This window comes from Micromonas pusilla (genome assembly GCF_000151265.4).
Source record: "Micromonas pusilla CCMP1545 genomic scaffold MICPUCscaffold_17, whole genome shotgun sequence".
NCBI classification, from domain to species: domain Eukaryota; kingdom Viridiplantae; phylum Chlorophyta; class Mamiellophyceae; order Mamiellales; family Mamiellaceae; genus Micromonas; species Micromonas pusilla.
Window position 1 is genome coordinate 106122 of NW_003315898.1, and position 27800 is coordinate 133921.

Consider the following 27800-nt stretch of genomic DNA (forward strand, 5'->3'; position numbering starts at 1 on the left):
AAATAATCGAGAAAGATCTTTTAGTAACGACCAACCGCGCTTTTTCTCGATTATTTTCGGGTGAAATTAGACCGTCGTTTCTGAGTTATCCGTGGTCGGGGCCGCAATCCCGACCTTTCGAAGCTGTCGCGCGTCCCTTCGCGGAGAGCAGGGATAGAAACCCTGTAGCGATTCGACGCGCTTTCCGTCACTTCTCACGGCGCGGGATATCCACCGCTTTCGTCACACAACTTCATACACCTCACTCAAACATGGGGCAGAATGTCGACGCGGTGAGTGTTCGATCGCGCCCATGAACATCGCGCGCGTCCGCGGTCTCTCGCGGATCGCGCGAATCGCGATCGCGAATGCACTTTCTAGAATAGATACTCAATTGTCGATCGGTCCGAATCGCCCGCACGCGGTTCCCCCCTCCTCCGCGCTGACCGATCCATCCGTTTCCTCGCGTTCCTTTTCACAGCCTCACCTCTCCGCCGGCTTCGGCGAAGACGTCTTCAAGGGCGCCATCGCGGACAAGTTCCTCAAGGAGCAAGGCCTCTCCGCGGCCGTTCTCGACGATCCGTCGTGGGTGAAGGACGTCGCGACCGCCGATAAAATCGCGAAAGCGGTCCTCACGTGGTGCCTCTCCAAGGGCGTAACGAACTTCTGCCACTGGTTCCAGCCGATGGCGGCGACGTTCCGTCACGGTAACACCGGCCAGGTCCAGATGTCCATGCTCGAGTTCAACCGCGACGGGACGACGACGTACGAGCTCAAGGGCAAGCACATCCTCTTCGGCGAGACCGACGGGTCTTCTTACCCGAACGGCGGCATGCGCGCGACGCACACCGCGGGCGGTTACCTGTGCATCGATCCGTCGTCGCCGATGTTCCTCCGTGACGACGCGCTCTTCATCCCCGCGTGCTTCGTGTCCTACGAGGGCAAGGCGCTCGACGAGAAGACGCCGCTTCACCGCGCGCACGAGGCGATGTCCAAGCAGACCGCGCGTCTCTTCAAGCACATGGGCTTCGAAGTCGCCGGCGCGGTGAACAACATCGGCCTCGAGCAGGAGCTCTTCTTCATCCCCCGCGAGGCGTACGAGCGCCGCATGGACCTCCAGTTCACGGGCAGGACGGTCTTGGGCAAGATGCCAGCGCGCGGCCAGGAAGGCTGCGACCACTACATGGCGCCCATCAACGTCCAAGGAAAGGTCATGGCGTGCATGAAGGAGATCCAGACGCAGTGCTACAAGCTCGGCATCCCGCTCAAGACGCGCCACCGCGAGGTCGCGCCGAACCAGTACGAGTTCGCCCCCGAGTTTGGCTCCGTGATCACGCAGACGGACCAGAACCTCGTCGTGATGCAGATTTGCGAAGAAGTCGCCGCGAAGCACGACCTCGCGTGCCTCCTCCAGGAGAAGCCGTTCGCGGGCGTGAACGGCTCCGGCAAGCACAACAACTGGTCCATCTCCACGCTGTGCGGCGCGCAGCTCCTCAACCCGGGGGACCTCACCGCGAAGTCTGGCAACCCGGAGCTCTTTCCCGTCGTCATGGCGGCGCTCGTCGCGGGCGTCGACTCGTACGGCGACCTCATGCGTCTGTCGATCGCGTCCCCCGGTAACGACTTCCGCCTCGGCGCGATGGAGGCGCCGCCGTCGGTCATCTCCACGTACCTCGGCACGCAGATGACGGAGTACCTCACGGAGTTCATGAACGGCAACGTGTTCGAGTACAAGCCGTCTGTGACCCCCATTCCGCTCGGCGTGGACTCGCTTCCGGTGTTCAACGCCCCCGCGGAGGACCGCAACCGCACGTCTCCGTTCCCGTACGGCGGGCACAGGTTCGAGTTCCGCGCGGTCGGTTCCACGCAGAACGTGTCTCTCGTGAACACCGTCCTCGACTCCATGGTCGCGAAGATGTTCTCCAACATCTCGGACAGGATCGAAGCGGGCGAGAGCGCGGTCGCGGTCGCGCAGGAACTTCTCAAGAAGCACTTCAAGGCTGTGTACAACGGCAACGGTTACGATCCGGAATGGCCCGCGAAGGCGGACGCGATGGGCGTGACGAGGATCGACTCCGGCGTCGAGGCGATCAACAAGTTCGTCGACCCGAAGAACGTCGAGATGTTCTCCAGCATGGGCGTCTTCACCCCGGAGGAGTGCGCCGCGCGTCGCGAGATTCTTCTCGAGCTGTACGTCGGCACCGTCGAGATGGAAGTTGGCTGCATGATCGACATGATCAACCAGCACGCGATCCCGTCCGCGAAAGCCGCGGGCATCAACGCCTCCGGCCTCGAGAAGGGCGCGAAGGAATGCGCCGCCGCGATCGCGAAGGTCCACGCGACCGAGGACGCGTTCGAGCAGGCGAAGCTCTGCCGCGTGCTTCGCCTCGAGACGATGGTGAACGTGCGCAAGGTCGTCGACGACGTCGAGGCCGCGTGCCCGGCGAACCTGTGGACGATGGCCACGTACAAGGAGCTCCTCTTCGTGGACACGGGCAAGCACAGGTAAACGTGTTTTGATCAGTCGCACTGACTAGCACGGTGTTGGTTGGAAAGGGGACGCACCTCTTTCTGGGAGTGAGAGAAAAAAATTCAACTTTCAATTTATTGCCGAGCGACAACGTCGCTCCGCTGTGACGAGGGATTTTGACAGTAAGAAAATTTAATTTCAAAGCAAATATTTTAATCGAAACGTTCGAACGCGCGATTCCACCGTCGTAAACCCGTCCGGTGTAGTTTCAAATTAGACCTGCGAATCGGAGTCGGAATGTATTTCGGTCCCTAAACTCGGCCCGGAACCGTAAAAATCGACCGGAATCGGAATCGGAATCGTAGGTCCCTACAGTGAACGTAGAAAGCGGGTATTGCACGCAGTCCTGGAAAGCGAGTTCTGGCAGTGAACACGCTTCCGTTACGGCTAAATAAAAGACAAGTCCCTGAGACGAAGCGATTGTAGTAGTAGCGACGTGCGAGCGCAAAAGCGAAGCAGTTCCAATATCGTAAAGCGAACGTTCCATATTGATTCAGCGCGCGCGCGCACTGGTTCAATGGCGAATACCGTGAAAAGACGAGATACGATTCCCAACAATAAAAAAACCTTTATAAACAGCGAAATAAAAGGACTTGCGCAAGCCCGATGGAATCAAGAACCATAAGAATTAAAGTAAGAAGTTGCACATAAATTTCCGCGCGCTTCACGAACTCACAGCGAAAAACAAAGGAAATTTCAAGTTCAGAGCTATCGTGTTTTACAAACGCTTCTAAAGAACAAAATTATCATCTACGCGCGTTTCGTTCAGAATAACCAGCCCTTGCACTTTCTCGAACCGCAAAAGCATTCCATCACCTCCTGCAAATCGTCGCCACGCCTACCGGGACTGTAATCGATGCAAAGCTCCTCATTTGCTTCGATATCTCTCGTGGCAAAGAATCCAACTCTTGGCAACTTTGGAACCCTCGCTGCGTCACCGGACAAAGCTGGGTCCCGAACGACAGCGACTTCAAGAGTTGTCACGTTAGGTTCGCAGTTATGATTGAGCATGCGCGCGACGTTACCACACATCGTCGCATCGATCGTATACTCTTTGTACTGCATTGAAATAACGATTTTGTTAGATCGATCAATTGGGCTTTTTCGCTGCCAAAATAAAATGCACAAGTCGTCAGAGTGTTTCTCACCTTCGATCTGTAATTCGTATGGACGTCGTGCAAGTAAAATAAACCGAGCTGAGAATAGTTTCGCTCGCGCTTGGCCGCCTCCTTTTGAGTGATGATTTCCCCGACGTATTCGCATATCAAGCCGCCTTTCGGAATCTTCTGTTTCGCCCTCACGCAGAAACCTTTTCCGTTGTCATCTTGATACACGTGCAGAGGGAAAAGAACTTCTCCTCTTTGAATCGCGTTGAACGGGCACGTTTCTAAATCGTTCCCACCTTCGATGTGCGTCTTGGGATAGGGGCCTATTGTTTTCTCGCGGAAGGGTCATTAAATTTCAAGCGCGTTCCAAAATAAATAAAGAAGCCCTCATAGTTGTAATTTTGAGTTTCGTCGCGCCGCACGTGAAAGAAAAAACAACAATTCTTTCCTACCGATAATGGCTCTTGAATCGAACGCGCACATGTGCATCGTCTGAACTCGTATCGCGTCTCTTCCGTGAACCTCCGCTCGTTTTTTTTTTTGTCTTTCTTCTTTCCGTTTTTATTGTTCTTGTCATCCGCCTCGACGTAAACTCTGTTCTTTACGTACGTGAACGGGACCAGCACGTCGCAAGGTCGACAGTCCCCGGTCACGTTTTGCTCCCACTCGAAAGGCCCTCTTATGACTTTCGTGTTTACCAGCTTGGGAGGCATTATTTTCGCTCTCTTCGCGTTTCCCCGACGCGTGTCGCTCGTGTTTTTCCCAGGCGCGCCTCGCTTTAATTTCCGTGGAGAAGGTTCCGGCGTGCAGCCGCAGCGTTGGTTGCACGTTTCTGCGAAACAGAAAATTTCATCCTGAGGGTGTGGGTGAATTCGTGGATGGAATCGCGGTCAAAACTCTCTCGTTCATCGCTAACAACTCATGTGTGAATTTTTGATTTTTTTGATTTTCGGAAAAATTTCACGTGAAAATCGCTTTTCGTCGGTTTGGTGAGCTCGCCTTGTTTTCCCTCGGCAGCGAGCTGGGCATGTCGGGCCTGTTCGCGACGTGAAACATGTCCGGGTCCACCACGAGTAATGTTTCGACCTCGACGTTGTGTGACCCTCCTCTGAACTCGAAAAGGCCCTCGGGGAAGTTATCCGGCCACTTCAGACCCGGGGGATCGCCCTTTCGTCGCGCGGTGCAGCCAGCCTGCGAGCGAGAAGAAGACGTATTCGTAAACGGGCGGCGTCGACGAGGAACCGGGCTGCGTCGCCAGGACACACTCGGCGTGGAAATCGACGCACCTTGCACGGCGCGAGCCATTTGATGCCGATGGGTTTTGAGCTTTCCACGTTCACCGCTATGATCTGCAGGGGAGAGGATTCGATGTCAGAACGCGCGCGCGGTCGGATCGGTGCTCCTGGAAACCAAACCCATCTTGTGTAAGTTGAGGCGTCGCGTCGATCTCACCTGTCCGCGCCACGGCTCCGCGAGACCGCTGTTCACTTCCACCCAGTCGCCTACCTTACAGTCCTGAACACGGGGCGAATGTGAGCGCGTCAAACCGGAAGTCACAGAACGGAAATAAACGCGTCGAGCACGCGCGCGTACCTCGACGAGGATGACCCCGGAGGCGAACTCCAGCTCCTCGCTGCCGTCGTCGTCGTCGCTGTCCGCGACCCACGACGCTGCATGCATCGTACCTCCCATGTTCCCCCGCCGATCTCTCAGTCTCTAATCGATCCAATCGGCTTCGCGCGACGCGCCGACGCTTCGGTGGAAGGCTTCCCCCGCGTCGCGTCGCTTCTCCCGCGCATCCGACTTCTCCTCGGAAAAATCGTTGTTCTGTCGTTGTTGCTTCCTCAAAAGTTTGAGTTTTCGTATTCGCGCGCCACACCGCCGCGCGCGTCGACCGCGATGGCTCGCATCGAGGAGGCGTCGTCCGAAGGTACGCGTCGCCTACTTCATTCGCCCGCCGAACGCGATTCTCGCGCCGTCCGAGCCCGCCCTGACAACGCTCGCCCCCACTCGTCCGTCCCGTTCCAACGCAGACGACGACGATGCCCGAACGAGGCAACGCAGAGCCGCGACGACGCACGCGGGCACTTCGAGCGAATCGTTCAACGACATCCTCCAGAAAGCCGCGGAGATGAAGACCGCGCAGCTGAAAGATAAGCGCAGGGAATGGGAGGCGTCGCCGGACTTCATGAAGAACACGATGGCGTACGACAAGGACGACACGCTCGTCGCGCTTCGTAAAGACGGCACCGTGAGGGAGAAGATCGATCACGCGACGCCGGCGAAAGCGAGAGGGAACGAGCTGTACGCGGAGGGTTTGTACGAAGACGCGATGTCGGAGTACACGAAAGCGATCGCGGTGTTCAGGTATTGGAACCGGGAGACGGTCGGGAACGAGCAAAACCTGGTGTGCTTCAAGGACGACGAGACGACGACGCCGACGGATCCCGCCGCGCGCGCGTTCGTGTCCTCCGTCCTCCTCAACGCGTCCGCGTGCATGGCGAAGATAGACGCCGCGAGGGACCCGGACACGCCGCCCACACACGTGGACGGCATCGTGTGGACGTGCACGGAGGTTCTGAACATCGACGACGCGTGCGTCAAGGCGTATTACCGCCGAGCGATCGCGCTCGCGTCCGCGGGGTCGAGCGTCGCGCTGGAGAAGGCGGTGAAGGATCTCGCGAGAGCCGCGCGACTCGCGCCGAGCGATGCGCTCGTTCGAGACGCGCTCAGGAAGCACCGATCGGAGTACGACGCGCAGTGCGCGAAAGATAGGAAGACGTACGGCGGCGCGTTCAAGACGAAGGACGGTTTGTACACGAAAGAAGACGAAGAGTCGATGCGCGCCGCCGCGGAGGCGAAATGTAAGGAGATCGACGCGATGCGCGAGATGAGCGACGACGAGATCAAGGCTCGCGCGAGAGCGCGCGGGATCGACCTCGACGACGCGAAGGTCAGGAAGCAGTTCGAAGACCGAGCGAGGGCGCGGCACGACGCGGAGATGGCGGCGAAAGCGAGGGAGTTCGGCATCGACCTCTCCGATCCGGACGTGAAGAAGATGCTCGCTCTCGTGGAGAAGGAGAACGCCGCGCGGATGGAAGGGTTCGACGTCGACGCGAAGCTGCCCGCGTGGAGGCGATGGCTGTACCTCGCGTTCGATAAGAACAACACGTTCAGCGTGCAGAACTTTCTGTACGTGTTGATCGCGGTGCGCGCGCCCGCCCGCGCGTTTCGATTCGTTTCCATCGTCCTTCGCGCGTTCGCGTTCGTTTCATGACTACGTGTGCTACGTTTCCGCTCTATTCTACTCGCTGTTGTACAGTACATCGTCTCGTCGTTCGTCGTCTGAAATCTTCCCTCCCCCATCGTCTTCCATCTCGCGCGCGCAGGTGAACGTGTTCTACCGTTGCGTCGGCGTGATGAACGCCAACCTCGGGTCCGTCGCGGGCGGGGCCGGACGCGACGCGTACGAGGAGTTTGCGTACGAGGAGTTTTAGCCCCGCCAACCCATGAACCCGCCTAGCGTAGACGCTTTACACTTATCGTCGCATCCGCACGCGTCTCCCCACCTGCGCGCCATCGTCCGCGCGATCGGCAGCCCGACGGGTTCGAAGAACAAAGCCGCCGCGAGCGTGAGCGCGAGCGCGAGCGCGAGCGCGAGCGCGACGAAGAGCGCGACGAGCGTCACGTTCGCGTTCACGATGTCTTCGCGGTGCGTGATCGTCTCGATGTGCTCCTCCATGAGCTTGTTTCGCGCCTTCGCCGCGTCGAGTTCGCTCGTCGTCTTCGCGAGCTCCGCCTGCGTGGGAACGAGGGGGGAAAACGCGCGGCGCGTGAGAAAAATATTCGACGACGGTTCGAGGCTCGTTTACTCGTGGTCTGCGTTTGCGCGAGATCTCGCGCGGCGCGGACGCGAACGCGCGTACCTGAGACTCTTTCAGCTTCACCGCGAGGGTCGATACCTTCGGCGAGGACGCGGGGCCGACGTCGCGGTCGCGCTCGCCATCGGCTCGTCTCGCGGGGGTGGGATGGCTCTCGAAGAACCGCGTGAACGCGGGATCGGTGTGCTCGCGGATCTCGTGCCCTCGCGTCGCCTGGCTGTCGTCCCACGCGGCGACCGCCTCGAGACTGTTCGAGCGTCGCATCGCGCGGCTCGACGCGTCGACGTATCGATCGTCTGCGGTCGCGGTCGCCATCTTCGCGGCAGTGGAGCGTGCCCAGCGCGCGCGCCGGGAAGTGCGCTCTCCGCGGCGTCGACGTCCCTCGTTTTCCCGCCTCATCGGAGCTCGGACGGACAAACGCGCTGCGCGCTGGCAGCATTTGGCGGCACGTGACGCGTGACTGGACACTGCACGTGACCGGGGCAACCCGACCTCGCTCCCTACTTAACTAACTGCACGATTCGCGCGTCCGTCCGTGCCGAGCCAGTCACGTCGCGCGCGTGCACGGACGACCGCAGTCGTCACATCGCGTATCTCCGCTCGCGGCGTTCCCGCTGCCTCCGCGCGCGGACAGGACGCGACGGGTCGTCGGTGTGCATTTTCATTACGTACGCGTTTTCCAGGAAAATTTGACAGCGCTCCCGCGAATCGTCGTCCCGCGCGTCCGTCATGGCGAAGGTGGTGTACGTCGTCGAGGAAGAACGGAGCTGGTTCTCGTTCTTCGTGTCGATGCTCCTGAACAAGTGGGTCCTCCTCGCGCTGTTGATATGGTACGTCTATCGGACGATAACGGTTAAAATCAGGAGCGCGAACCTGACGCGCGCGCAGGCGAACTCGATGAAATGGGGGCTCATCGGCCTCGTCCTCTTCGCGCTCGCGGAACGAGCGGAGGATTTCTGGGAAGGGCTAAACCCGCGCATCATTCGCGTCTGGCATATCCTCCTGCAGATCGGTCTCGTGCGAAGAGACTCGCTGTCGCTCAAGGGCGAGGAGCACGGGCTCGGGTACTCGTTCCTCGCGTCGTTTTGCTGCTGCTTCGCCGGTCGCCTCGTCGCGGGATTGGAAGCGTGGAGGATCCCGGACCTCGTCGTGGACGGGACGATATTCGAGTTCATCGGGTGCTGGCTGATCGTGAGCCTCCTGACGAAGACGAAGATGTGGTTCATCTTCGGCTTCCCCGGTTTGCTCCTGCGGAAGATCTTATACGTCGGCTGGGGCTTGAACAAAATCCGACAAATCGAACGCGTCTGGAAGCCGTTCGCGTTCACGTTGCTCGCGTTCCCGGCGACGTACCTCCCGTGGACGACGAAGATCTTCTACTTCACGATACGTAACATCGCGGGACGGACGTCGCGGAAGCTCACGGACAAGATCATCGCCCCGAAGAACAAGACGAAGAAGGAAGAGAAGCTCGACGCGAAGGAAGAGGCGGAGAGAATCGCGGAGGAGGAGACGTCGTCGCAGTTCTCGCCGCCGCCGTCGGGGAAGAAGAAGAAGAAGACGGTCGTTAACAAGAAGGAGCTTCTGCACGAGCTAGACGACTTCTTCTTCGTCGCGCCGCGGACGTGGCAGAAGCAGCTCGCGTGGAACGCGGTGATGCTGACGATCATGTCCATCACCCAGGGCGACACGATGGAATCGATCATCGAGCACACGTACTGCGACGACGAGGACGACTTCTGGTGCATTCCTCCGGCGTGGAACCTCCACGTGCACTTCCCGCGATTTTGCTTCATCGTCATCGCGCTGTACATCATGCACTATTACCAGCAGATGGCCCCGCCGGTGGCGAAGTTTGCCAAGTCCGATCCGCAAGTCGTCGCGCAACGCAAGGCGGACAAAAAAGAACGGAAGAAACGCGACAAGGAGAAGGTGAAGCAGAGGAAAGCCGCGGAGAAGGCCGCGAAGAAGACGAAGCAGGCGTGAGGATCGAAGAAGTTATAAAACGTAATATGATATTAAGTAATCGCAGTCGTTGTGAATTACATCTGCCGCGGCCGTGTCGCGTGGCACTCGCCGCCGCCAGACTCGCCACCAGTGTGATTTTTCGCGCAGTCGCGCTTGAAACTGGCATCGACAGCCGCGAGCGGGGGGGAACTTCAAGACCGTTTCGACGCGCTGTCGGAACTTCCAAAAGCGACCGCGCGTGACGCCGCGGGTGCCGCTCCCTTCGCGACACCGTCGTCGCGCACGCGCGCGGAGCTCGCGCGTCCTCGCGGAAGCGTCGAAGCGAGCCGCGCGGCGAGAGACGTCCCGCGTCGCGCGCGGTGGGCCGCCGCGTTCGCGTCAGATCTGAATCTTCGTACCCGGGGACGAAAAGCACAGATTCATTCGTCCGCGCTTCCGATGCCGCCGATGCATCCGCCGCCTTCCAAGGCGGGCGCGGACGCCGTGAGCGACCGGCGGAAGCAGCTCGAGGAGTGGAAGAAGAAGAAAGCCGCGCATCGCTCGTCCTTGGGCGGCGGCGCGGCGTCCTCCGTCGCGTCCGCCCGACGCGGTTCGCTCGCGAGCGCGGGGACGAACGGCGTCTCCTCCGCGTTCTCGTCCCGGGTCTCGTCCGCGACGACGCGGACGCCGCCGTCGGTGACGCGCGCGCGCGGGTCTCCTCTCGCGTCCGCGTCGTCGAGAGCGACGCCGACGTCGACTTCCGCGTTCGGGCGCGCGTCGCACGCGAACCCGTCCGCGGCGAAGAAGCCTCGGAGCGCGGTGAAGACATCCTCCGCGGTTCCGTCGTCCGTCAGACGCGAATCTGTCGTCCGTCGCGAGACGACGACGCATCAGACGCCGTCGCCGCCGTCTCGGTACGTCTCCAACGTGGACGACAACGAGAACACGCCGCCGCAGGCGCTCGCGGCGCCGCACCACGGCTCGCCGATCATCTCCAAGGACATCGTTCCGTCCCCGGAGGCGGTGAGCGCTTTCATGGCGTCGTTGAGAGCGGCGGGGCCGGCGATTCACAGCCCGGGGGTGCCGTCGAGGGCGTTCACCGCCGGCGCGCGCGTCGTGGCCTCGACGACGACGACGACGACGACGACGACGTCTCGTTTCGTGGGGTCCGGGGGCGGGAGTTCGATCGTGATGGCCACGCCCGCGAGCGGCGTGAGCAGGCACTCCCCGCCGCCGCCGGCGGCGGCGGCGGCGCCGACGCGCGCGTCCCCGGCTGTCGTCGCCGCCGCGCCCGCAGCGCCCGTCGTCGACATGAGCGCGGAGGCGAAAGCGCTCAGAGACGCGAAGCTGTTTGCGGAGATCCGCGCGAACGAGCTCGAGAAGCGTTTACACAGCGCGGAGAAGAAGCGCGCGACGCTGCAGTCGGACATGACGACGATCGGCGTGGAGATGAACGCGTTGCGGGCAGTCGGGGAAAACGCGAAGTCGCAGTTGCGCAGAGAAAAAGAAGCCGCCGCCGCGGCGACCGCGGCGCTCGAGCGCGTGCAGATGGAAGGCACGCGCGCGCTCCAGGAGCGCGAGTTCACGATCGAAGCGCAGGCGGGGATGCTGCAGCAACTCTCCGCGGATCTCGAAAGAGCGGAGAAGTGCCGGGAGGAGGCAGAACGCACGCGCGCGGAAACGTCGGAGAACGTTTTGAAACTTCAGGCGGATTTCGACGCGTGCGCGCAGGAGCTCGCGATGAAGCAGCACCACCTGCATCAGATGCAGAGCGGCGGGGATATCATGGGGAGAGCGTCTCTCAGCGGGGGAGCCTCGTCGTCGCGGTTGTCGTTGGGCGGCGACCGGCGAACGTCGTTGAACGGTCGGTCGTCGTTGGGCGGCGACCGGCGAACGTCCGGCGCCTCCGCGGACGACGTTCGCGCCGCGGAGAGCGTCGCGCGGCAGTCCCAGGAACGCCTTCTCGAGCTCGTCGCGGCACGCCACGCCGCGGAGCGCGAGGCGAAAGAAGCGAGAGAGATGGCGGCGCGGTGGGAGTTTGAAGTCGGCGAGCGAAGGGCGGAGATGGAGGTGGCGCAAGGCGAGCTCGAGGCGTCGCTGGAGTTGGAACGCGTCGAGCGACGCAAGGCTGAGGAGGAGTACGCGAAAGCGCGCGACGAGCGCGACGTGTTAGAGCGCCTGGTGGAACAGCGCGCGGAGGAGATCGGGTCGCTCGAGGAGAAACTTCAAGACGCGACGAACGCGGCGGCGACGCTCAAGGCGGACTGCGAAGAGCGAGACGCGCTTTTACGCGATGGCGCGGCGATGCTCGAGGCGAAAGAACACGAGCTCGACGAGGCCGCGACGTACGCGCTGCAGTTGCAGCAGCAGCTCGAGCAGCTCGAAGTCGAGCGCGCGGAGGAAGAGGCGAAGATGCAAGCGCTCAAGGCGAAGTATCCGCGAACGCCGATGAAGTCCACGCCGTCGCCGGAGAGGGAGCAACGCGAGGCGCTCGTGAGGAAGCTCCAGGCGGAGAACGAAGCCGCCGTCGCCGCCTTCGCGGAGGAGCGCGAGAAGCTCCAAAACGAGCTCAAGATGCGAGATTTCTCGCTGTCGCAGGCCGCGGCACAGCTCGCGGCGAAGGAGAAGGAGCGGACGCACATCACGAACGAGCTCGCCGCGCGAGGAACCGCGCTGTCGCCGTTACAAGGCGAGCTCGACCAATCGCGAGCGGCGTTGGCGTCGATGCGCGAAGAAATCGACGCGAGAGATAACCAGCTGTCGCAGACGATGTCCGCGCTCAGAAAAGCGATGTCCGCGGAGAAGAGGCAGACCGAGGCGGTAAAGCGCCTCGAGATGTCGTTGAAAGAACGCGAGGCGATGGTTCGTAACATGGACGAGCAGCTGCGGGCGGCGGCGACGGTCGCGCTCGAGTCCGCGGCGTCGAACGCGAACCAAAAGCGGGAACTCACCGGCAAGCTCACGGACACGGAGACGGCGCTGATGCAGCTCCAAGCGACGCTTTTGAAGCAAACGCACGATAACGAACGAACGGTGAAGAACGTGGAGAACGAGAAGCGCGCGGCGGTCGAGCGCGCGGAATCGCTAGAGCTCCAGATCGATCGAGAGATGGAACGCTTGAACAAATTGGCGGATGAGAAAATCGCAGCCGAGCGCGCGTGCGAGCTCGAACGCGAACGCCGCGTCGAATTCATCGCGCAATCGGAAGAGAGCGCCGCGCAGAGGGACGCGCAGATCATCGAGCGCGAGGCTGAGCTCGAGGGAAAGATGCTGCGCGTCCAAGCGCAGGCGGAAGCCGCGGTCGAGGAGGCGCAGATGAAAGTCGCAAAGGCGAAATCAGACGCGGAGTTTATGATCGAAGAGACGAAAGCCGAGCTCGCGGCCGCGCAGGACGAGCTTCAGTCGCAGAAAGAAGAGCTCGCGGCGCTGCACGACGTGCTCGCGCAGGGCGAGATGCGAAAAAACGAGCAGCTCGAGTCAGACGTCAAGCTCGCGAGGAAGCAATACGTCGAAGCGGAGGCGAGAACAGCGGAGGTGAGAGCGGCGTTGCGCGAGACGCAAGGCCGGTGCGTGCAGCTCGAGGCGAAGTTGAAAGCCGCGTACGCGGAGGTTGAAGCGGAGCGAGCGGATAAGAAGCAGAAGCTCGCGCAGGCGGCGCAGCTCTCGATGCGGCGCGAGAACGAAGCGAAAGCCGCGCACGCGTCGCTCGGCACGAAGCTGAAGGCGGCGGAAGCCGCCGCCGCGGACGGCGCCAAGGAGGTCGACCGTCTGTCCGGGGAAATCTCCAAGCTCCGCGGCGAGGTCGAGTCGCAAAAGGCGCTGTTCAACGACTCCGAGGCGGACATGAAGAAGCTCGTGGACGGTTTAAACGCCGCGGACGACGCGCTCGCGGAGGCGAAACAAGAAGCGCAGGAAGCGAAAGAGAAGGCGAAAGAGACGGAAACCGAGAGCCTCTTTTTCCTCGGCGAGATGCAAGTCGCCGTGAGCGAGGCGGAGAAGAAGATCACGACGCTGTCCAAGACGGTCACATCGCGGGATATGAAACTCGCGCAGATGACCGCGGAGGTAAAAGCGCTCAAAGCCGCGGTTCGACAGCGCGAGGAGAAGCTCGAGGCTGCGGACGCGTCGCACGCGAAGACGATGGAGGACGCGGTGACGAGTTTGAAGCGCGCGCACGCGGAGGAGCTCGCCGCGGCGAAGGGCGAGGTCGAGGGACTTTCGAACATGCTAGAGATGGAGAACGACCAGCTCCGGCAGAACCTGGACGAGAAACGGGCTAAACTATCGCGACTCCAAGCGGACCTGGGGAACGCGATGGAGAAGAACAAGATGTTCATGGAGCGCTGCGAACGCGCGAGGGCGGCGCAGACGATCGCGGAGGAAACCGCCGCGGAGGCGGAGCGTCGACGCGAGGAAGTTGTCTTCATGCTCAGACGCGCGGAGGAGGTGCACACGCAAAACGTGAACGCGACGGAGAAGGTACACAAGCTCCAGGTCGAAGAGCTCGAAGACGCGGTCACGAAGGAGAAGGCGCGAGCCAACGCGTTGGGACGGGCGATGTGGGAGCGCGGGATGCGGCCGCGCGATTTAGACGCGGACGCCGCGGCGGCGTTGGAGGACGCCGTCGGCGGCGTAGATCTCGCCGCCGCGGCTACGACGCCGGCGCAGACGCGCCTCAAGGAGATGACCGCTGCCGCGGGGCAGATCAGCTTCTCGAAGCTTCGCGCGAGCGTCGAGGCGAAGCAGGCGGCGATTCGACGACGGTCGTCCATGGGTCTCGACCCGGAGGCGGCGGCGTCCCCCGAGCTCGGAAACTTACGCAAGACCCTGGCGCTCGCGGCGAGCTCGGTGAAGAAAAGCACCGCAAACGGTCTGGACTGGCAGTCCGTCGCGAAATCGGCCGCGCCGATGCCGGTGACGACGACGCCGCCGATGCACGACAAGGAGAACAGTAACATGGTCACGCCGAGGGTGACGCGGATGACGCGCGCGAGGCTCAACGCGAACAAGCCCGCGTCGCACATCGTCGACGCGGAGAACGAACCGGCCGCGAACGTCCCGGCGTCCGCGGCGAAGACGGTCGTGAAGGCGTCCCGGGACTCGAGGACGCCGGAGGATAAGGTGAAACCGCGCGCGAACGGCAGCAGCGGGAGCTACGAAAGGACGGGGTTGAAGAGCGCGAGGATGGCGACGCGGCGAAAAGCGCTCCGCGCGTTGCAGAAGAGGAACAGCGGCGCCGGGTTATCGGGGTAGGGACGGGAAGGGAAGCGAACGGAATAGACGCGGACGAACGACGATAAACGATTTTTAACGACGATTCGATTACAAAACGATCTTCCACTGGCACAGCGTCATGTCCGCGCCGACGCTGATGAGGTACGTGTCGTCGAACATGAACCGCACGCCCGTGACTTTGCTCGAGTGCCCGCCGAACGTCCGCCCCGCGCAGCCTTTATGCGCGGGGTATTGGTACAAGTTGATCGTCCCGAACTCGTCCCCGGACGCGACGACCGTCCGCGTGTGCGACCGGTCGCAGCTCAGGACGTCCGTCCCCATGCTGTACCGAGGCAAGATGCCCTGAACCGGCCAGCCAGCGGCGCAGGTCCACGTGCTCCAGTCGATGTTCCGCGCGTCGGACGCGAATTTAATCTGTTTCCCGCTCGGCATTTCCCAGAACAGAAGCTCGAAGTCGCCGCTGTTGCTCTGTAACACCGTGCTGTCTCCGGACCAGTCCAAGTGTCGAATGTACGACGCGTGTCCTTTCGCGACGCCCATGCGGCCGTACCCTTTGCTCACGTCGTACACGTCGATGTAGTTATCGTGCGAACCGACGGCTAAGTATTGCCCGCTCGGGGAAAATTTCAGCTCGTGAATCGGCTCCTCGCGGTCCTTCTTCGTGTGCATCGTATCGAGCGAGTCCGAGCTGACGAGGACTACCCCCCCGCCCGCGAGCCCTATCGCTATTTGGCTCCCGTCCGGGTGGTACGCGACCGACCGTCCTTTCGCCCCCAGGTCGCGGACCATTACCATCCGTCTCGACGCGACGTCCCAAATTCTTACCGTGCAGTCGTCGCCCACCGTGCACATCTGGTGCTCCCCCGGGTGCGTCGCGAGGCCCCATATCGTTCCGTACCCGTGCCCTTGAAGCAACAGCGTGAAATCGTACGACGTCGTGTCCATCTCGTACACCTCCCCGGTCCTCATGCCGATCACCATCATGCTCCCCATGAGGTGCATCGCTTTTATGCAGGACGACAACGCCTGCGGGTGGTTGATTTGCACCTCGCGCAGGCACTGCGAGAGGTCGATCGTCCAGAATTTCACCTTCCCTTCCTTACCGCCGGAGACGACGACGTCGCGCGTCGCGTGCACAGCGTGCGTGACTTGATGGCACTTTCGCATGTTCGTCGCGAGCTGATACCCTTTGAACAAATACAGACTCCCGTCCTGCGTGCCGACCACGGTCGTGTCCGGGCCGGGAAAGCACGAGCACAGCATCGTCTGAATCTTCCCTCTGCGGTTGAACAGCGCCTTGCGCGGCTCGAACGGCTGCGTGCTCCAAAACATCAGGTGCTTCACCCCGCACGTCACGACGTAGTCTTGATACGGCGACCACGCGACGGAGACGATCTTCTCCGCGCTGCCTTTCGACGACGTCAGCATCTGCCCGGTTTGCCAGCGGTAAATCACGAGCGAGTGATGCGAATCCGCGCCGACGGCGCAAATCAGCGTCCCGTCGCGCGAAAACGTGCAGCTCACGATCGCTTTCTTCAAAAAGCCCTGCAGCACCGCGAGCGGCTTCCGAGGGTCTTCCGTCGTCCACACGATGAGCTTCGGGTTCCTACCGACCTCGCCCGAGGCGTAGATGTTCCCGTTCGGGTGACGCGCTAAGCACAAGATGTCGTCTGTGTGCCCGGTCGTTCCCTCCGCCGTTGGGTTATCCACGAGAAAGTTTTGCGTGTTCGACTCGCGGTTGTACACGATCCCGATCGCGGCGGTGTGATACACGACCTCGCCTTTCGCGCTGTAGAATAAGTTATCCCTGCAGTCGTGCGCGCGGTATCCGTGCACGAACTCGAGCTCGACGGCTTCCATGCACGGCGCGAGCGCGTCCGGTTCGCGAAGGTACCCGTCCGGGGCGAATATCGACTGCGCGCACGGCAAAAACGCGAGCCTCGACCCGGGGTCTAACCCCGTGCCTTGCGGGATATCCCGGCTCGGTTTCGCGTCTAGCATCGACAACGGCATGTACTGCGGCACCCCGGAGACGTGCCCGGTCATGACCATCTCCACGACCTGGTTCGTCTTCGAGAAGTCCTCGTAGTCCTCGACCGCGGTGAGGACTTCGTCTTCAACCTCGGAAGTCATCTCCTCGTCGCCTTCGTCGGCTTCGTAGTGCCGCCACTGGAACGCGCACCGGTCGTGACCGCCCGTGGTTATTAAGAACTCGTCGTTGTAACTGAAACGCGCGTTCGTCGCGTGCGTGCTGTGACCCAAGTATCCGTGGTAATCCGCGCGCCCGACGTCGCTCGGGTATCGGAAAAGTTTAATCAATCCGAAATCATCCGCGGTCGCGACGACTTGACCGTCGAACGACCTGCAGCACGCGTTGACGTCCGTCCCGTCCGCGTGCTTCGGCCAGATTCCTTGCACCGGCCAGCCTAGCGTACACGTCCACGTGTCCCACTTCGTGTCCCGAAGCGCGGCCGGGAACCGAATCTGTTCGCACCCGGGGACCTCCCAGTGCAGAAGCTCGTAATCGCCGCTGTTCGACTGCAGAAATCGACTATCTTCGCTCCAGTCGATGTGCGTGATGTAGCTGCTGTGCCCTTTGCACACGCCCGCGCGCTTGTACCCGCGCGTGGTGTCGTACACGTCGATGAAGTTATCGTGCGACCCCACGGCGAGCCCACGGCCGTTCGGGGAGAACTTCACGTCGGAAATTTCCTCTCGTCGGTGCTTCTTCGCGATGACTTCGTTCCCCGTCGTCGTCTCGAACACGATGAACCCGCCGCCGAAAAAACCCGCGGCGATGTGCTTCCCGTCCGGGGAGTACGCCGCGCTGCGCGCTTTACTGCTGATGTTCCTCACCGCGATCTGCCGGCGTTGGTACATGTCGTACACCCGCAGCGTCTTATCGTCCCCCGCGGTGACAAACTGCGGCAGAAACGGATGCGTCGTGAGTCCCCAGAGCTCGGACGTGTTCACTCTCTTCGTCTCGTCGATCGCCCCGGCGTGGCCTTGCGTGATGATCCGCCTGTTCACCTTCCACGAGTCCTCCGTGCTCAGGTCGAACTCGAAAATCTCGGACCCGCGCGTGCCAACGAGCAGCTGCGTCCCTTCCATGCAGATGCTCTTCACGCACGGCGCTCGGCCGTCGTAGCAACACAACGGCTTCCCTTGCAGATCCGTGATCGTCTCCACGACTTTCGCCATGTCGATCGTGAAGACTTTCTCGACGTACTGCGTGAAGAAGTGCACCTTGCCGTCCTTACCGCCTGTTATGATGTAATCGTTCGTGACGAACATGTCGTGTATCGGGCCTTGGTGCACGGCGTCGTAGCGTTGAATGCACTGCTCGCCGCCGTCCGCCCACTGATAGATGATGCCGCCTTGCGTACCCGTCAGCGTGCTTCCGTCGCTGTGGAACGCGATCGAGAGCGTCGTGCTGACTTGTCCGACTCGACCGTACACGCCGTTCTTCCCGACGAGGTACCCGCCCTCCATGACCCAGAACTTCAAGTGCTTCACGCCGCCGGTGACTAACCTGCCGTCGTACGGGTTGTACTCGCAGTTGAACACCCTCCTCTCGTCCCCGCGGCTGTTCGCGAGCATCCTCCGCGACGCCCAGTCGTACACCGCGATGGAGTGGTCGTCGTCCATCCCCACGGACGCGAGGAAACGCCCCGTGGCGTCGAACGATAACGACGTCACCGCGCGCTGGTGGAACCCTTTGATCTCGCTCAAGAGCTCGCACGTCACGCTGTTCCACACGCAGATCGTCGGCTCCTTGCCGACCTGTCCGGTCGCGATGATCTCTCGCTCCGGGTGCATCGCGAGGCACACGATGTCGTCCGTGTGCGTCGTGAAGAACTGCTGCGTGTGCTCCGCGCTGTCGTACGCGATCCCGGTCGCGCCCTGCGTGAGGCGGAGGACGCGAAGAGCGAAGAAGGTTCGGATCGTGAGTCGTCTTCTTCCCGGGTGCCCTTTTTTTTAACAACGACCGACGAGGGAGGAGACGCGACGGACGGCGGCGGGGTCGCGAGACGACGTGTGCGGAGAGGACATCGCGCGCGACGCGCACCGCTGGATACACGATGAGACCGTCGACGTTGTACATGAGGTTATGCCGCGAGTCGTGCGCGCGATACCCGTACACGAAGTCGAGCTGCAGCGCGTGGTCGGGCTTCTCCTGCGCGTCGTGGCTCATCTGGTGGCTCGTCGGCGCCTCCAGCGCGGCCGCGCACGGCTGCCTGGAGAGGAAGTTCCCTTCCGTGGACCGCTCCACCGGGCCGTCCGCGGGTCGCGGGCGTCGGTTGTACTTTTCGTTCTCCTCCGCTTCGATGTCGGAGTCATCGCCCTCCTCCGCCTCCGCCTCGAGGCCTTCCTGGTACTCGTCGTCTTTGTACGCGTCCTCGCGCGCGTACTCGTCGTCGTCGGCGGCGCCTTTCTTCTTCTTCTTCTTCCCGAAGATGCCCATGGCGCGTCGCTGCTTCGACGCCGCGACGCCGGCGACGACTGCAGGACGTGGGGCGGGCGCGCGCGTCTGACACGGCGCGCGCTCAATCAAACTTTCAAAAGTTCTGACGTCGTGTACTTACAGGGCGAGCGATTATCAGACGCCGGCAGCGCGAAAATAGACCGACGACTACGCCGCGGGTGTTCGCGATCACGTCGCCGTTGACGCGTTCGGTCTGTTCTACGTGATCTAACTATCATAACTAATGCTACGTCGCGGGTTCTATCGTATATCCCGCACCAGAGCGCGCGGGTGCTCCCGTCTCGAGCGCGCGTTTGCCTGCGGTGAAGCGCGGAGAAGCGTCGGGGGGAGGCGCGTCAGCGACGAGCGCCGCGCGTGATTTACCGACCGATGTAGACCCCTAATTCATTATTATCGTAGGGGGGGATTTTGTAGCCGACTTCGTGTTGCCACCCTTTGGCCGGCTCTCCAACGAAACATTGAGAGAGCCGGGTGTTGTGGTGGCCGAGTCGCTCGAACCAAAACCGAAAACCAAATCGCGCGCCGCCGCGGCCTGAACTTTAAGCGGGAAAATGACTAATCAGCCAATTCGGTTTTCGAGGCCGTATCATACGGCTCTTCCTAATCCACTAGCCTCATCATCAAGTTCACGCGGGCGACGCGATAAACCGAACAAAGAAGGAGATTGTGTTTGGGATCGATGCGCCGGTAAACCCAAGGAGCGCCGGCGCTCATCGTCGACCGCCAAAACTTTCATCTGAGCGCAACACTTGGACAGAGCGGACCATCGCCCAAACGGGCGGTCCAACACCGTGGCAGGCAGGCTCATATCAGACGGATCGAGTTGTACAGTAATCGCGAAAAAAGTATGCGTGTGGAAATAGACACAGCGCACGGGCATTGAACGCCTCGGTCTGCAACACGATTCACACGTTTAATCTTGCACACGAATTGGGACGCGCGAGGCGTGGTTATCGCTTTAGCCGTCCGGGGTAAGTTCGTATGCGACGAGTGTACGACGAGCGTCGACTGCTAACCAGTCCGGGAAATGTGCCAACGAGACAGGTCAACAACTTCTCACGGACAGAGATGTCGTTGGTTTATGTTTGGCTTACGAATCTTTGCTCCGACGATTGAAGCCGGCTTCACAACGAAGTCCGCCGGCGTTGCCTACGAATCGAAGCATTGATTGCGAGCTCTAGTGACCGACTGAACCGAGACGGGCGGGGGCGTATTACGTTAGGTACCGACCTGTGCGCGCGCGTCGTGCCGCAGCCGCGAAGGGGAATCCATCCACCGATTCCGATCCGATAAATCGCATCGATTCCGTCGCCGCTCATCACGCGGTCTTGAAGATGCTCAACGCGAGCCAGTTCAGGTACACGAACACGATCGTGACCGGCAGCGTGACCGGGACGAGGAGATAATAGTACGTCGTCTCCAGCGAGACGTCGCCGCCGCGGACGATACCCCACGCAAAGCGCGTCGCCGCGAGGAAGAGCGTCACCCCGGACGTCATCAGAAGTGCGCCGGCGATGTTTCGGAGGATCGGCGAGTCCGAATCCTCGACGTTCCAGCGCGCGTGCCACTGCATGACGCGTCGCGCGCGCGTCGGGATTGAACCGGCGTGCGACTACGAGGCGCGCATGGATCGAGCTCGCGCGCCGCGGCAAGGGCGGCGGCGTCGCGCGGACTGTCGCGGGACGGCGGCTGACCTACAGCACAGAATTATTGTCTCGCGCGGTCGGCCTGGCAGTGGCGCCGTTCGCGCGTCCAGTCGCGTCGCGCCCGGACCACGACCGCGACTGTTCATATCCTACCGACGCTCCGCTTCCATTGACCGCCGCGCGAGACGGGTCGGACACCACCCCTCGCGCGTCCGGCGCGTCTCGATGCGCGCCTCCGCCGTATCGCACGTCCGCGATCGCGATACGCCGGCGGGGCGGGGTCAAACGTCGACGGCGTCGCCGACGCGCGCGTCGCCGTCGTCGTCCTCGCGCGAAATCGAACGCGCGTCGATCGCGGCGGATCTGACCGACGCCCGACGCGACGGCGACGCGACGCGCTCGCGGCGACGCACGCGCGCGCAGGCGCACGACGCGTCCGGGAACGAGACGATGAAGACCGCGCAGAGGCTGCGGCCGTCGCCGTCGTCGTCGCGCTCGTCCGCGTCCGCGGCGTCGACGACGCCGACGCCGACGCCGACGGCGACGCCGACGAGCGTCTCGGCGTTTTCCAAGAGCGGAAGTCAACATCGATGGCGAGACGACCTCCTCGCGTCGTTAGACGCGTACGCGCTCCCCGCGATCGCGCCGAAGCCCGAGACGCTGGATTCGACCCTTCTCTCCGGGCTCGAGCGGCGCGCGTCGACGAAACCGCCCGCGACGACCGCGACGGCGTGGAAGAACGACGGCGACGCGCGCGCCGGTCGCGTGCGCGTCCCGCCGCCGCCGCCGCCGCCGCCGCCGCGCGTCCCCGGGTGGAAACGCTTCGACCGCGCGTCGTCGTCGTCGTCTTCCCCTGGCCGCGCGCGCGACCGCGACCACCTGCGCGACCCGTCGACGCCGCCGCGCGGCGTGAAGACCGGCGAGGACGCCGCGATGTGGTTTCTGTCCGGCGCGGGCGGGAAGCCGGACGCGACGCCTGAGGATAGAGACCGCGTCGTGTACTGTCTGCACCGCCGCCGCGCGAATGCGAGCGGCGACTCGACGCGCGACGCGCGCGGGTTCGATCCGTACGACCTCGTCGCGGTGCCGTACTCGGAGATCGACGCGTCGAACGCGAAGGGCGCGGACGTGCTCGAGCTCGACGGTTCGTATTCGGAGACGAACGGTCACTTTGCAATCTCGAAGAACGGCGTCGCGCGGTATCTCCCGAACGAACGCGCGTGTTCGGTCACGATCAAGGAGTGGCTCAGGCACAGGAAGATCTTCAGCACGCTTCGGAACACGTTCCCGTTCTTCAGAGAGTTTCGCGCGAGGAAGGCGCTGGCGACGTGGGCGGCGAACGTGCGCGCGAGGAAGTTCGCGGCGCGACGGAGACAACTCTCGGAGAAACTGATCGCGTTACACCCGGAGTACTCTGACTCGATTCGACGCATCAACGGGCTCGCGCGCGCGATGGAGTTCGGCCACGGCGGATGGATACGTCGCGACGAAGACGACGACGACGAGAGGGAGGGCGCGCGCGACGCGACGGCGACGCGATGGGTGAGGCGGACGCCTCCGAGATCGACCGCGCGTCGACTGAAACTGACGCCGCCGCGGCTGGACTTTGAAGACGACGACGACGCCGACGACGCAGCGCGCGTCGGCGCCGCGGTCGCGTCCTGGCGCGGCACCGACGCGGCCGTCGCCGCGTCGAGGCGCGGCGTCGACATCGTCGCGCTCGTCACGGACGCGGGGAGGCACGGTCTCGGCGCGCGGTTCGCGGCGTTGCGCGGCGCGAACGCGCGCGTCGCCGGCGACGCGAACGCTTTCGCGTCCGACGCGCGCGAGGCGCGCGCGAAAGCCCTGGACGCGTCGCTCGCGCTGGCAGCGTGCGCGTCGATGGAGACGACGCGGACGGTACACGAAGTGACCGCCGCAGCGCGCGCGTTACGCAATTCTTCGAACGGCGCGGACGCGGATCGCGGCGACGCCGGCGGAGGCTGGCGCGAGAAGAGCGTGCACGCCAGAAGAGCCAAGTCGCGACGCGTCGCGCGCGAAGCCGCGGCGACGACGCGGCGGCACCGATCGTTGGGCGCGTTCGTGCGACTCTCCGACGCGATCGTGCGCGGCGCGATGTTTACCATCGCGCGCGACGCGTGCGCGTGCTACCTGAAGGCGCTTCGCGCCGCCGGGACGGACGGACGACCCGGGCTGTTCCTCGTGGAGGCGTCGATCCCCGACGGGTCGACGCGACGCGTCGTCTTCGAGCCTCCGCTTCCCGAGCTCGTTCGCGTCGCGCGCGCGGTCCCGGAGACGATGTGCGCGTCGATCGCGTCGATCGCGGTCCCGTCCGCGTGCGCGCCGAGCCTGAGCGCGTGGGCGCGCGCGTGCGAAGACGCGTCCGAGGGGGTAGAGCGCGCGCTGTCGAGCATCACGGGCCGCGGCGGCGGCGGCGGCGGCGACGCGACGACGGCTTCGGCTTCGGCTTCGGCTTCGGCTTCGATCGTCGCCATCTCGACCGTCGCGGAGACGACCGCGGCGGAAGCGAGCGCGATCGTCTCTCGCGCGCACGCGGCGGCGATGTCTTCCGACGCCGCGCGAGCGCACGGAGACGCGAACGACGACGCGCGCGCGTTCGCGGCGCGATGGTTCGCGTCGAATGACGTTTCGTCTTCCAACGCGGAGGCGGAGGCGCGACCGTTCGCTTCACCTCCGACGTCGTCCGCGCGCGACGTCGCGGACGACGCGCTCGCGGCGATTCGATGGCGCGACGACGTGCTCCGCGCGTCCGCGCGCGAGGTCCACGGCGTCGTCGCGCTCGACACGTCGGAGGTGAAGTTAACGGTCGCGCCGAGCGCCGAGACCGCCGCCGCCGGGATCGCCGCCTTTTCCGCCGCGGCGCGCGCGCGCGTCGCGACCGACCTCGTCGCCGTGCTCGCCTCGGACGTCGTCGCGCTGCGCGCGCGCCCGCACGAGATGGAGCCGTTCGCGTGCTTCGTGAAGGCCGCGACGCCGCACTTCGAAGGGAACGAGGTGTCGACGACGACGCGCGCGATGTACGACGAGGTCGTCCACTTCGACGCCGTCGCGAGACTCGACGCGTGCGCGAACCCCGGGCGGACGCCGACGCCGACGCCGACGCCGACGCCGACGCAGACCGAATTACGGTCGCTCATCGCCGCGCACGCGCGCGAGGCGGCCGCGGCGAAGACGTACGTCGACGCGCACGCGCCGACGCTCGCGATCGACGTCGACAAGCGCGCGGCGATCGCGCGCAGAGAGGTGTTGTCCGCGCTCGCGAGCTGCCGCGCGGCGCCGGTGACGAGCGCGGACGCGTCGCCGTCGGGTGCGTTTTACATGTACACGCGTTTCACCCATCGCTCGGATGCAACACTCGATCGCGTGTTCGCGTCTCTTTTCAACTGACCGATGCACCTTTTACGTGTGTAATAACGACCCTCATCAGACGCGCTCGACGTCCTCGCGCACGCGCTCGCCGCCGCGGAGAAGACGTCCGCGGTCGCGACCGACCTCGTGACGCGGCGGCGCGACCTGCGCTGCGTCGACGGCGACGGCGTCGCGGTGACGGCGCTGTTGCGCGCGCTGGACGACGCGCTGTCGCTCGTCGCGTCTCGGGTCGAGCTGTGGACGACGCTGCGGCGGTGGCGCGACTTTCTCGCCGCGTCGGCGTCGGGGTCGGAGGAGGACGCGTGGGCGGCGGCACTGGTCCCCATACGACCGCGTTGGCGTTGTGAACGCCGATCCTTAAGGACTCACGCCGCGACGACGCCCGCGGGGTCGACGCGCGCGGTTCGGTCCGCGTCCGCGACCGCGACCGCGACCGCGACCGCGACTGCGACCTCCGCCGAGGTGGTCGACGCGGAGTGCGCGCTCGCGGAGTCCGCGGTGAGGGACCTCGCGAGCCGTCCGTCCACGCGCGACTTCGAGGACGCGCGCGGTCTGCTGCGGGCGGAGGCGACGTTCGCCGACGCGCTGACCGCGAGGTTCGCCGCGGAAAAAGCCGCGGCCACGAGACGCCGAGACGCCGCGGCGGCTGCCGCGAAAGCCGCGGCCGCGAAAGCCGCGGCGGCCGAGGAAGAGGCGAACCGCGCGCGACGCGAGAGGGACGTCCTCAAAGCCTCGCGCGTGCGCATCCCGAAGGAACGACGCGGCGGAGACGACGACGACGACGACGAGGAGGAGGGCTTGGACGGGAACGCCGGCGCGGACGTCGACGACGACGACCTCGACGACGCCGCGATCGCGACGCGGCTCCTCTCCATCGCGATCGACGCGAAGCTGTTCGACGACGACGACGCGCGCGTCGCGTCGCTCGTCGCCGTCGTGCGCGACGCGCACTTCGCGGCGGTGAAACGTCTCGGCGACGACGGTTTAGGACCCGTGAAACCGGGACGGGCGACGGAGACGATGCGCGCGTTCGCGCGTCTGCGCGCGCGGCGGCGGTGCGCCGTCGCCGGCGCCGTGGACACGTACGCGCGCGCGCTCGCCGCGCTCGCGGACGCGGAGAGGAAGCTCGAGATCGCGAGCGCGAGCCTCGAGAGCCTCGAGCCGCGCCTGGACGTCGGCCTGGACGCGCGGACGAGCGGTCTGATGCGCGTCGCGGCGACGGCGCGCGACGTCGACGCGATGCACGCCGAGGCGCTCGAGACGGAGGAGAAAATTTTCATTCGCCGGCGCCACCTGCTCGACCGCCGCGCCGCGTGCGACGACGACGCGGCCGCCGCTCTGAGCGCGTACGACGACGCGATGCGCGCGTCCGCGCCGTTCGCGAAGGTGGACCTGGAGGAACTGCGGAGGTACGTCACGCCTCCGGGTTTGATTCGCGCGGTGCTGGAGGCGGCGTCGTTGCTTCTCGGTCGCGGCGGCGGCGGCGGCGGCGGCGGCGGCGGCGGCGAGGCCGGGGCTTGGGACGCGTCCCCCCCGGACTGGCGCGCCGCGCGCGCGGTCCTCGCGGACGCGTCGAAGCACCCCAAGTCGCTCACGAGACGCCTGAGAGCGTTCGCGAAGGAGACCATCCCGCGAGCGACCGCGGACGCGCTTCGCGCGTACGCGACGCGTCCAAACTTTACCCCGCTCGCGGCGTTGCAGGCGCGTTCATAGTATTTAACCTGGTCCCCATACGACCCCGTTCGCGTTGTGCACGCCGTTCCTTAAGGACTTTACTTCCCGGCGCATCTCTCCTCCCACATCTCGTTTTCAATCCCGACACACCTCGACGCCTTTCAACTCCACCCCTGACGCCTTTCAACTCCACCCCGACGTCGCTTCGCGCGGACCCTCCGTCGACCCCGCAGACGTCCAAGGCGGCTCGGCCGCTGTGCGAGTGGCTGCTCGCGATCGACGCGTATCTCCTCGTCCGCTTCGACGTCGCGGACAGGCGCGCGGCGGACGCGAGAGAGGAGCTCGCGATCGACGAGCTCGCGCTCGAGCTGAGGCACCTGCGCGCGGAGCTCGACGCCGCGAAGGAGGCGTTGGCGAAAATGCGCGACGCGCACGGCGAGTCGCGACGCGAGACGACCGCGTTGGAATCGTCTCGCGCGTTGGAATCGCGCGAGGTGAAGCGATTGACCGCGTTCGTCTCGCCGTGCTCTCGTCGCCGCGCTTTATGGGAGTCCGCGCTGAGCGACGCGAACGCCGCGGCGATCACGACGGACGGCGACGCGCTCCTCGCGGCGCTGACGATCGCGTACCTGGGCCCGGCGTCATCGTCGGCGCGCGCCGCGACGCGCGACGCGTTCGCGTCGATCCTCCGCGACGCGAACGCGGGGGGGTTCGCGACGGACCCGGCGTTCGCGTTAGAGCGATTCGCGTGCGGCGGCGAGGGCGCGGCGTGGCACGGCGATGGCGACGTCGTTCGGACGTTCGCCGGCGCGGGCGCGGAACGCGCGGTGACGGCGCACGACGCGGAGAGCGTGATCATCGCGCGCGCGTCGTCTCGGCCGACGATCGTTCTCGACCCCGACGGCGCGTGCGTCGACTTTCTCGCGTCCGAGTCGGACTGGACCGCGCTCGACGCGAGCGACTCCGGGTCGATACGGCGCGCGACGCTGACGTTGCGATCGGGAGGGAACGTTCTGTTGTCCGTGGGCGCGGACGCGGACCAGAGCGTCGTCGCCGCGCTCGCGTCGAGCCGCCGCGGCAGATTGATGAACGCGGTGGACGCGCCGTCCGCGCGGAACGGCGACGACTTGTTCAGAGGCTCGCTCGCGCTGCGGCTTCGCGGGGCGCGCGGACGCGTCGTCTCGGACGTCTTGGCGCCTCTGTGTAACGTCGTGCGGTGCGCGCCCACCGTGGACGGCGTCCGGCGGCGGTTCCTTCGCGAGTGTCGCGCCGACGCCGAACGCGCCGACGCCGACGCCGACGCCGACGCCGACGCCGACGGCGGCGCGGCTTCTTTCGACGCCTCCGACGCCGCCGCCGCGGCCGCGCTCGAGCGCGACGTCGCGTCGCTCGCGGCCGAGTGGGACGGCACCGCGGACGCCGCGGCGTGGTTGGACGCGTGCGCGAAGGGCGCGGACGCGGCGCACGAGCGCGTCGCGGCGTCGCGGAAAGCCGCGGCGGCGGCGGATGCAAAAATGGACGCGCGCTTTCGCGGCGTCGCGACCCTCGCGGCGACGTTACACGTGACGTGTCACGAGCTCGCGGAGAGAGAGGACGAGAGGTACGCGGTATCGTTCGAGCAGCACGCGGCCATCTTCCGCCGCGCGCTTCGCGCCAAGACGCGGAAGAGGAAAGAGTCGGGAGACGCGGGGGACGACGCGGCGGCGACGCGGGAGCTCGAGTTCAGAACGCTCCGCGCGCAGGCGTACCTCCTCGGGCAGCGGCTCCCGAGCGCGATGCGCGCGAGGCTGAACGCCGCGCTGGTGGCGGCGCTCGCGGACACCCCGCACGCGACGAAGCTCGTGTTTTGACGCGCGCGGCGGGCGCGTATGTTCTCCTAGCCGAGGTCGCGTTAAAAACCAAACCAACAGCAAACCCCTAATAAGT

At 64.2% G+C, this 27800-nt stretch overlaps 12 protein-coding genes across 12 annotated transcripts; 5 read left to right on the forward strand and 7 right to left on the reverse strand.

The window, feature by feature from the left end:
• The first annotated feature begins 204 nt into the window (after positions 1–204).
• On the forward strand, positions 205–2683 carry GLN (glutamine synthetase, catalytic domain). The gene is made up of 2 exons (XM_003064275.1): positions 205–272; positions 461–2683. The coding sequence occupies exons 1-2, from the start codon at positions 252–254 to the stop codon at positions 2486–2488; spliced, it is 2049 nt and encodes a 682-aa protein (XP_003064321.1). The 5' UTR covers positions 205–251; the 3' UTR covers positions 2489–2683.
• A 591-nt stretch (positions 2684–3274) lies between these two features.
• MICPUCDRAFT_54214 (set domain protein) lies at positions 3275–4328 on the reverse strand (the record flags this gene model as incomplete). Its single annotated transcript, XM_003064447.1, has 3 exons — positions 3275–3616; positions 3658–3938; positions 4097–4328. 3 exons carry the CDS (start codon positions 4326–4328, stop codon positions 3275–3277), a joined length of 855 nt encoding a protein of 284 aa, XP_003064493.1.
• Positions 4329–4575: 247 nt separating this feature from the next.
• On the reverse strand, positions 4576–4920 carry MICPUCDRAFT_54215 (uncharacterized protein; the record flags this gene model as incomplete). Its single annotated transcript, XM_003064448.1, has 1 exon — positions 4576–4920. One exon carries the CDS (start codon positions 4918–4920, stop codon positions 4576–4578), a length of 345 nt encoding a protein of 114 aa, XP_003064494.1.
• A 66-nt stretch (positions 4921–4986) lies between these two features.
• MICPUCDRAFT_54216 (uncharacterized protein) lies at positions 4987–5295 on the reverse strand (the record flags this gene model as incomplete). The annotated part of the gene is made up of 1 exon (XM_003064449.1): positions 4987–5295. The coding sequence occupies one exon, from the start codon at positions 5293–5295 to the stop codon at positions 4987–4989; it is 309 nt and encodes a 102-aa protein (XP_003064495.1).
• A 219-nt stretch (positions 5296–5514) lies between these two features.
• MICPUCDRAFT_54217 (uncharacterized protein) lies at positions 5515–6892 on the forward strand (the record flags this gene model as incomplete). The annotated part of the gene is made up of 2 exons (XM_003064276.1): positions 5515–5545; positions 5649–6892. 2 exons carry the CDS (start codon positions 5515–5517, stop codon positions 6890–6892), a joined length of 1275 nt encoding a protein of 424 aa, XP_003064322.1.
• A 216-nt stretch (positions 6893–7108) lies between these two features.
• MICPUCDRAFT_54218 (uncharacterized protein) lies at positions 7109–7811 on the reverse strand (the record flags this gene model as incomplete). The annotated part of the gene is made up of 2 exons (XM_003064450.1): positions 7109–7414; positions 7542–7811. 2 exons carry the CDS (start codon positions 7809–7811, stop codon positions 7109–7111), a joined length of 576 nt encoding a protein of 191 aa, XP_003064496.1.
• Positions 7812–8225: 414 nt separating this feature from the next.
• Positions 8226–9482, forward strand: MICPUCDRAFT_54219 (uncharacterized protein; the record flags this gene model as incomplete). The annotated part of the gene is made up of 1 exon (XM_003064277.1): positions 8226–9482. The coding sequence occupies one exon, from the start codon at positions 8226–8228 to the stop codon at positions 9480–9482; it is 1257 nt and encodes a 418-aa protein (XP_003064323.1).
• Positions 9483–9902: 420 nt separating this feature from the next.
• On the forward strand, positions 9903–14696 carry MICPUCDRAFT_54220 (uncharacterized protein; the record flags this gene model as incomplete). Its single annotated transcript, XM_003064278.1, has 1 exon — positions 9903–14696. One exon carries the CDS (start codon positions 9903–9905, stop codon positions 14694–14696), a length of 4794 nt encoding a protein of 1597 aa, XP_003064324.1.
• Positions 14697–14765: 69 nt separating this feature from the next.
• MICPUCDRAFT_23558 (uncharacterized protein) lies at positions 14766–18873 on the reverse strand (the record flags this gene model as incomplete). The annotated part of the gene is made up of 2 exons (XM_003064451.1): positions 14766–18581; positions 18748–18873. 2 exons carry the CDS (start codon positions 18871–18873, stop codon positions 14766–14768), a joined length of 3942 nt encoding a protein of 1313 aa, XP_003064497.1.
• Positions 18874–19750: 877 nt separating this feature from the next.
• On the reverse strand, positions 19751–20044 carry MICPUCDRAFT_54222 (uncharacterized protein; the record flags this gene model as incomplete). The annotated part of the gene is made up of 1 exon (XM_003064452.1): positions 19751–20044. The coding sequence occupies one exon, from the start codon at positions 20042–20044 to the stop codon at positions 19751–19753; it is 294 nt and encodes a 97-aa protein (XP_003064498.1).
• Positions 20045–20482: 438 nt separating this feature from the next.
• Positions 20483–20737, reverse strand: MICPUCDRAFT_54223 (uncharacterized protein; the record flags this gene model as incomplete). The annotated part of the gene is made up of 1 exon (XM_003064453.1): positions 20483–20737. One exon carries the CDS (start codon positions 20735–20737, stop codon positions 20483–20485), a length of 255 nt encoding a protein of 84 aa, XP_003064499.1.
• Positions 20738–21260: 523 nt separating this feature from the next.
• On the forward strand, positions 21261–27724 carry MICPUCDRAFT_54224 (uncharacterized protein; the record flags this gene model as incomplete). The annotated part of the gene is made up of 3 exons (XM_003064279.1): positions 21261–24138; positions 24259–25858; positions 25969–27724. The coding sequence occupies 3 exons, from the start codon at positions 21261–21263 to the stop codon at positions 27722–27724; spliced, it is 6234 nt and encodes a 2077-aa protein (XP_003064325.1).
• Positions 27725–27800: the final 76 nt, after the last annotated feature.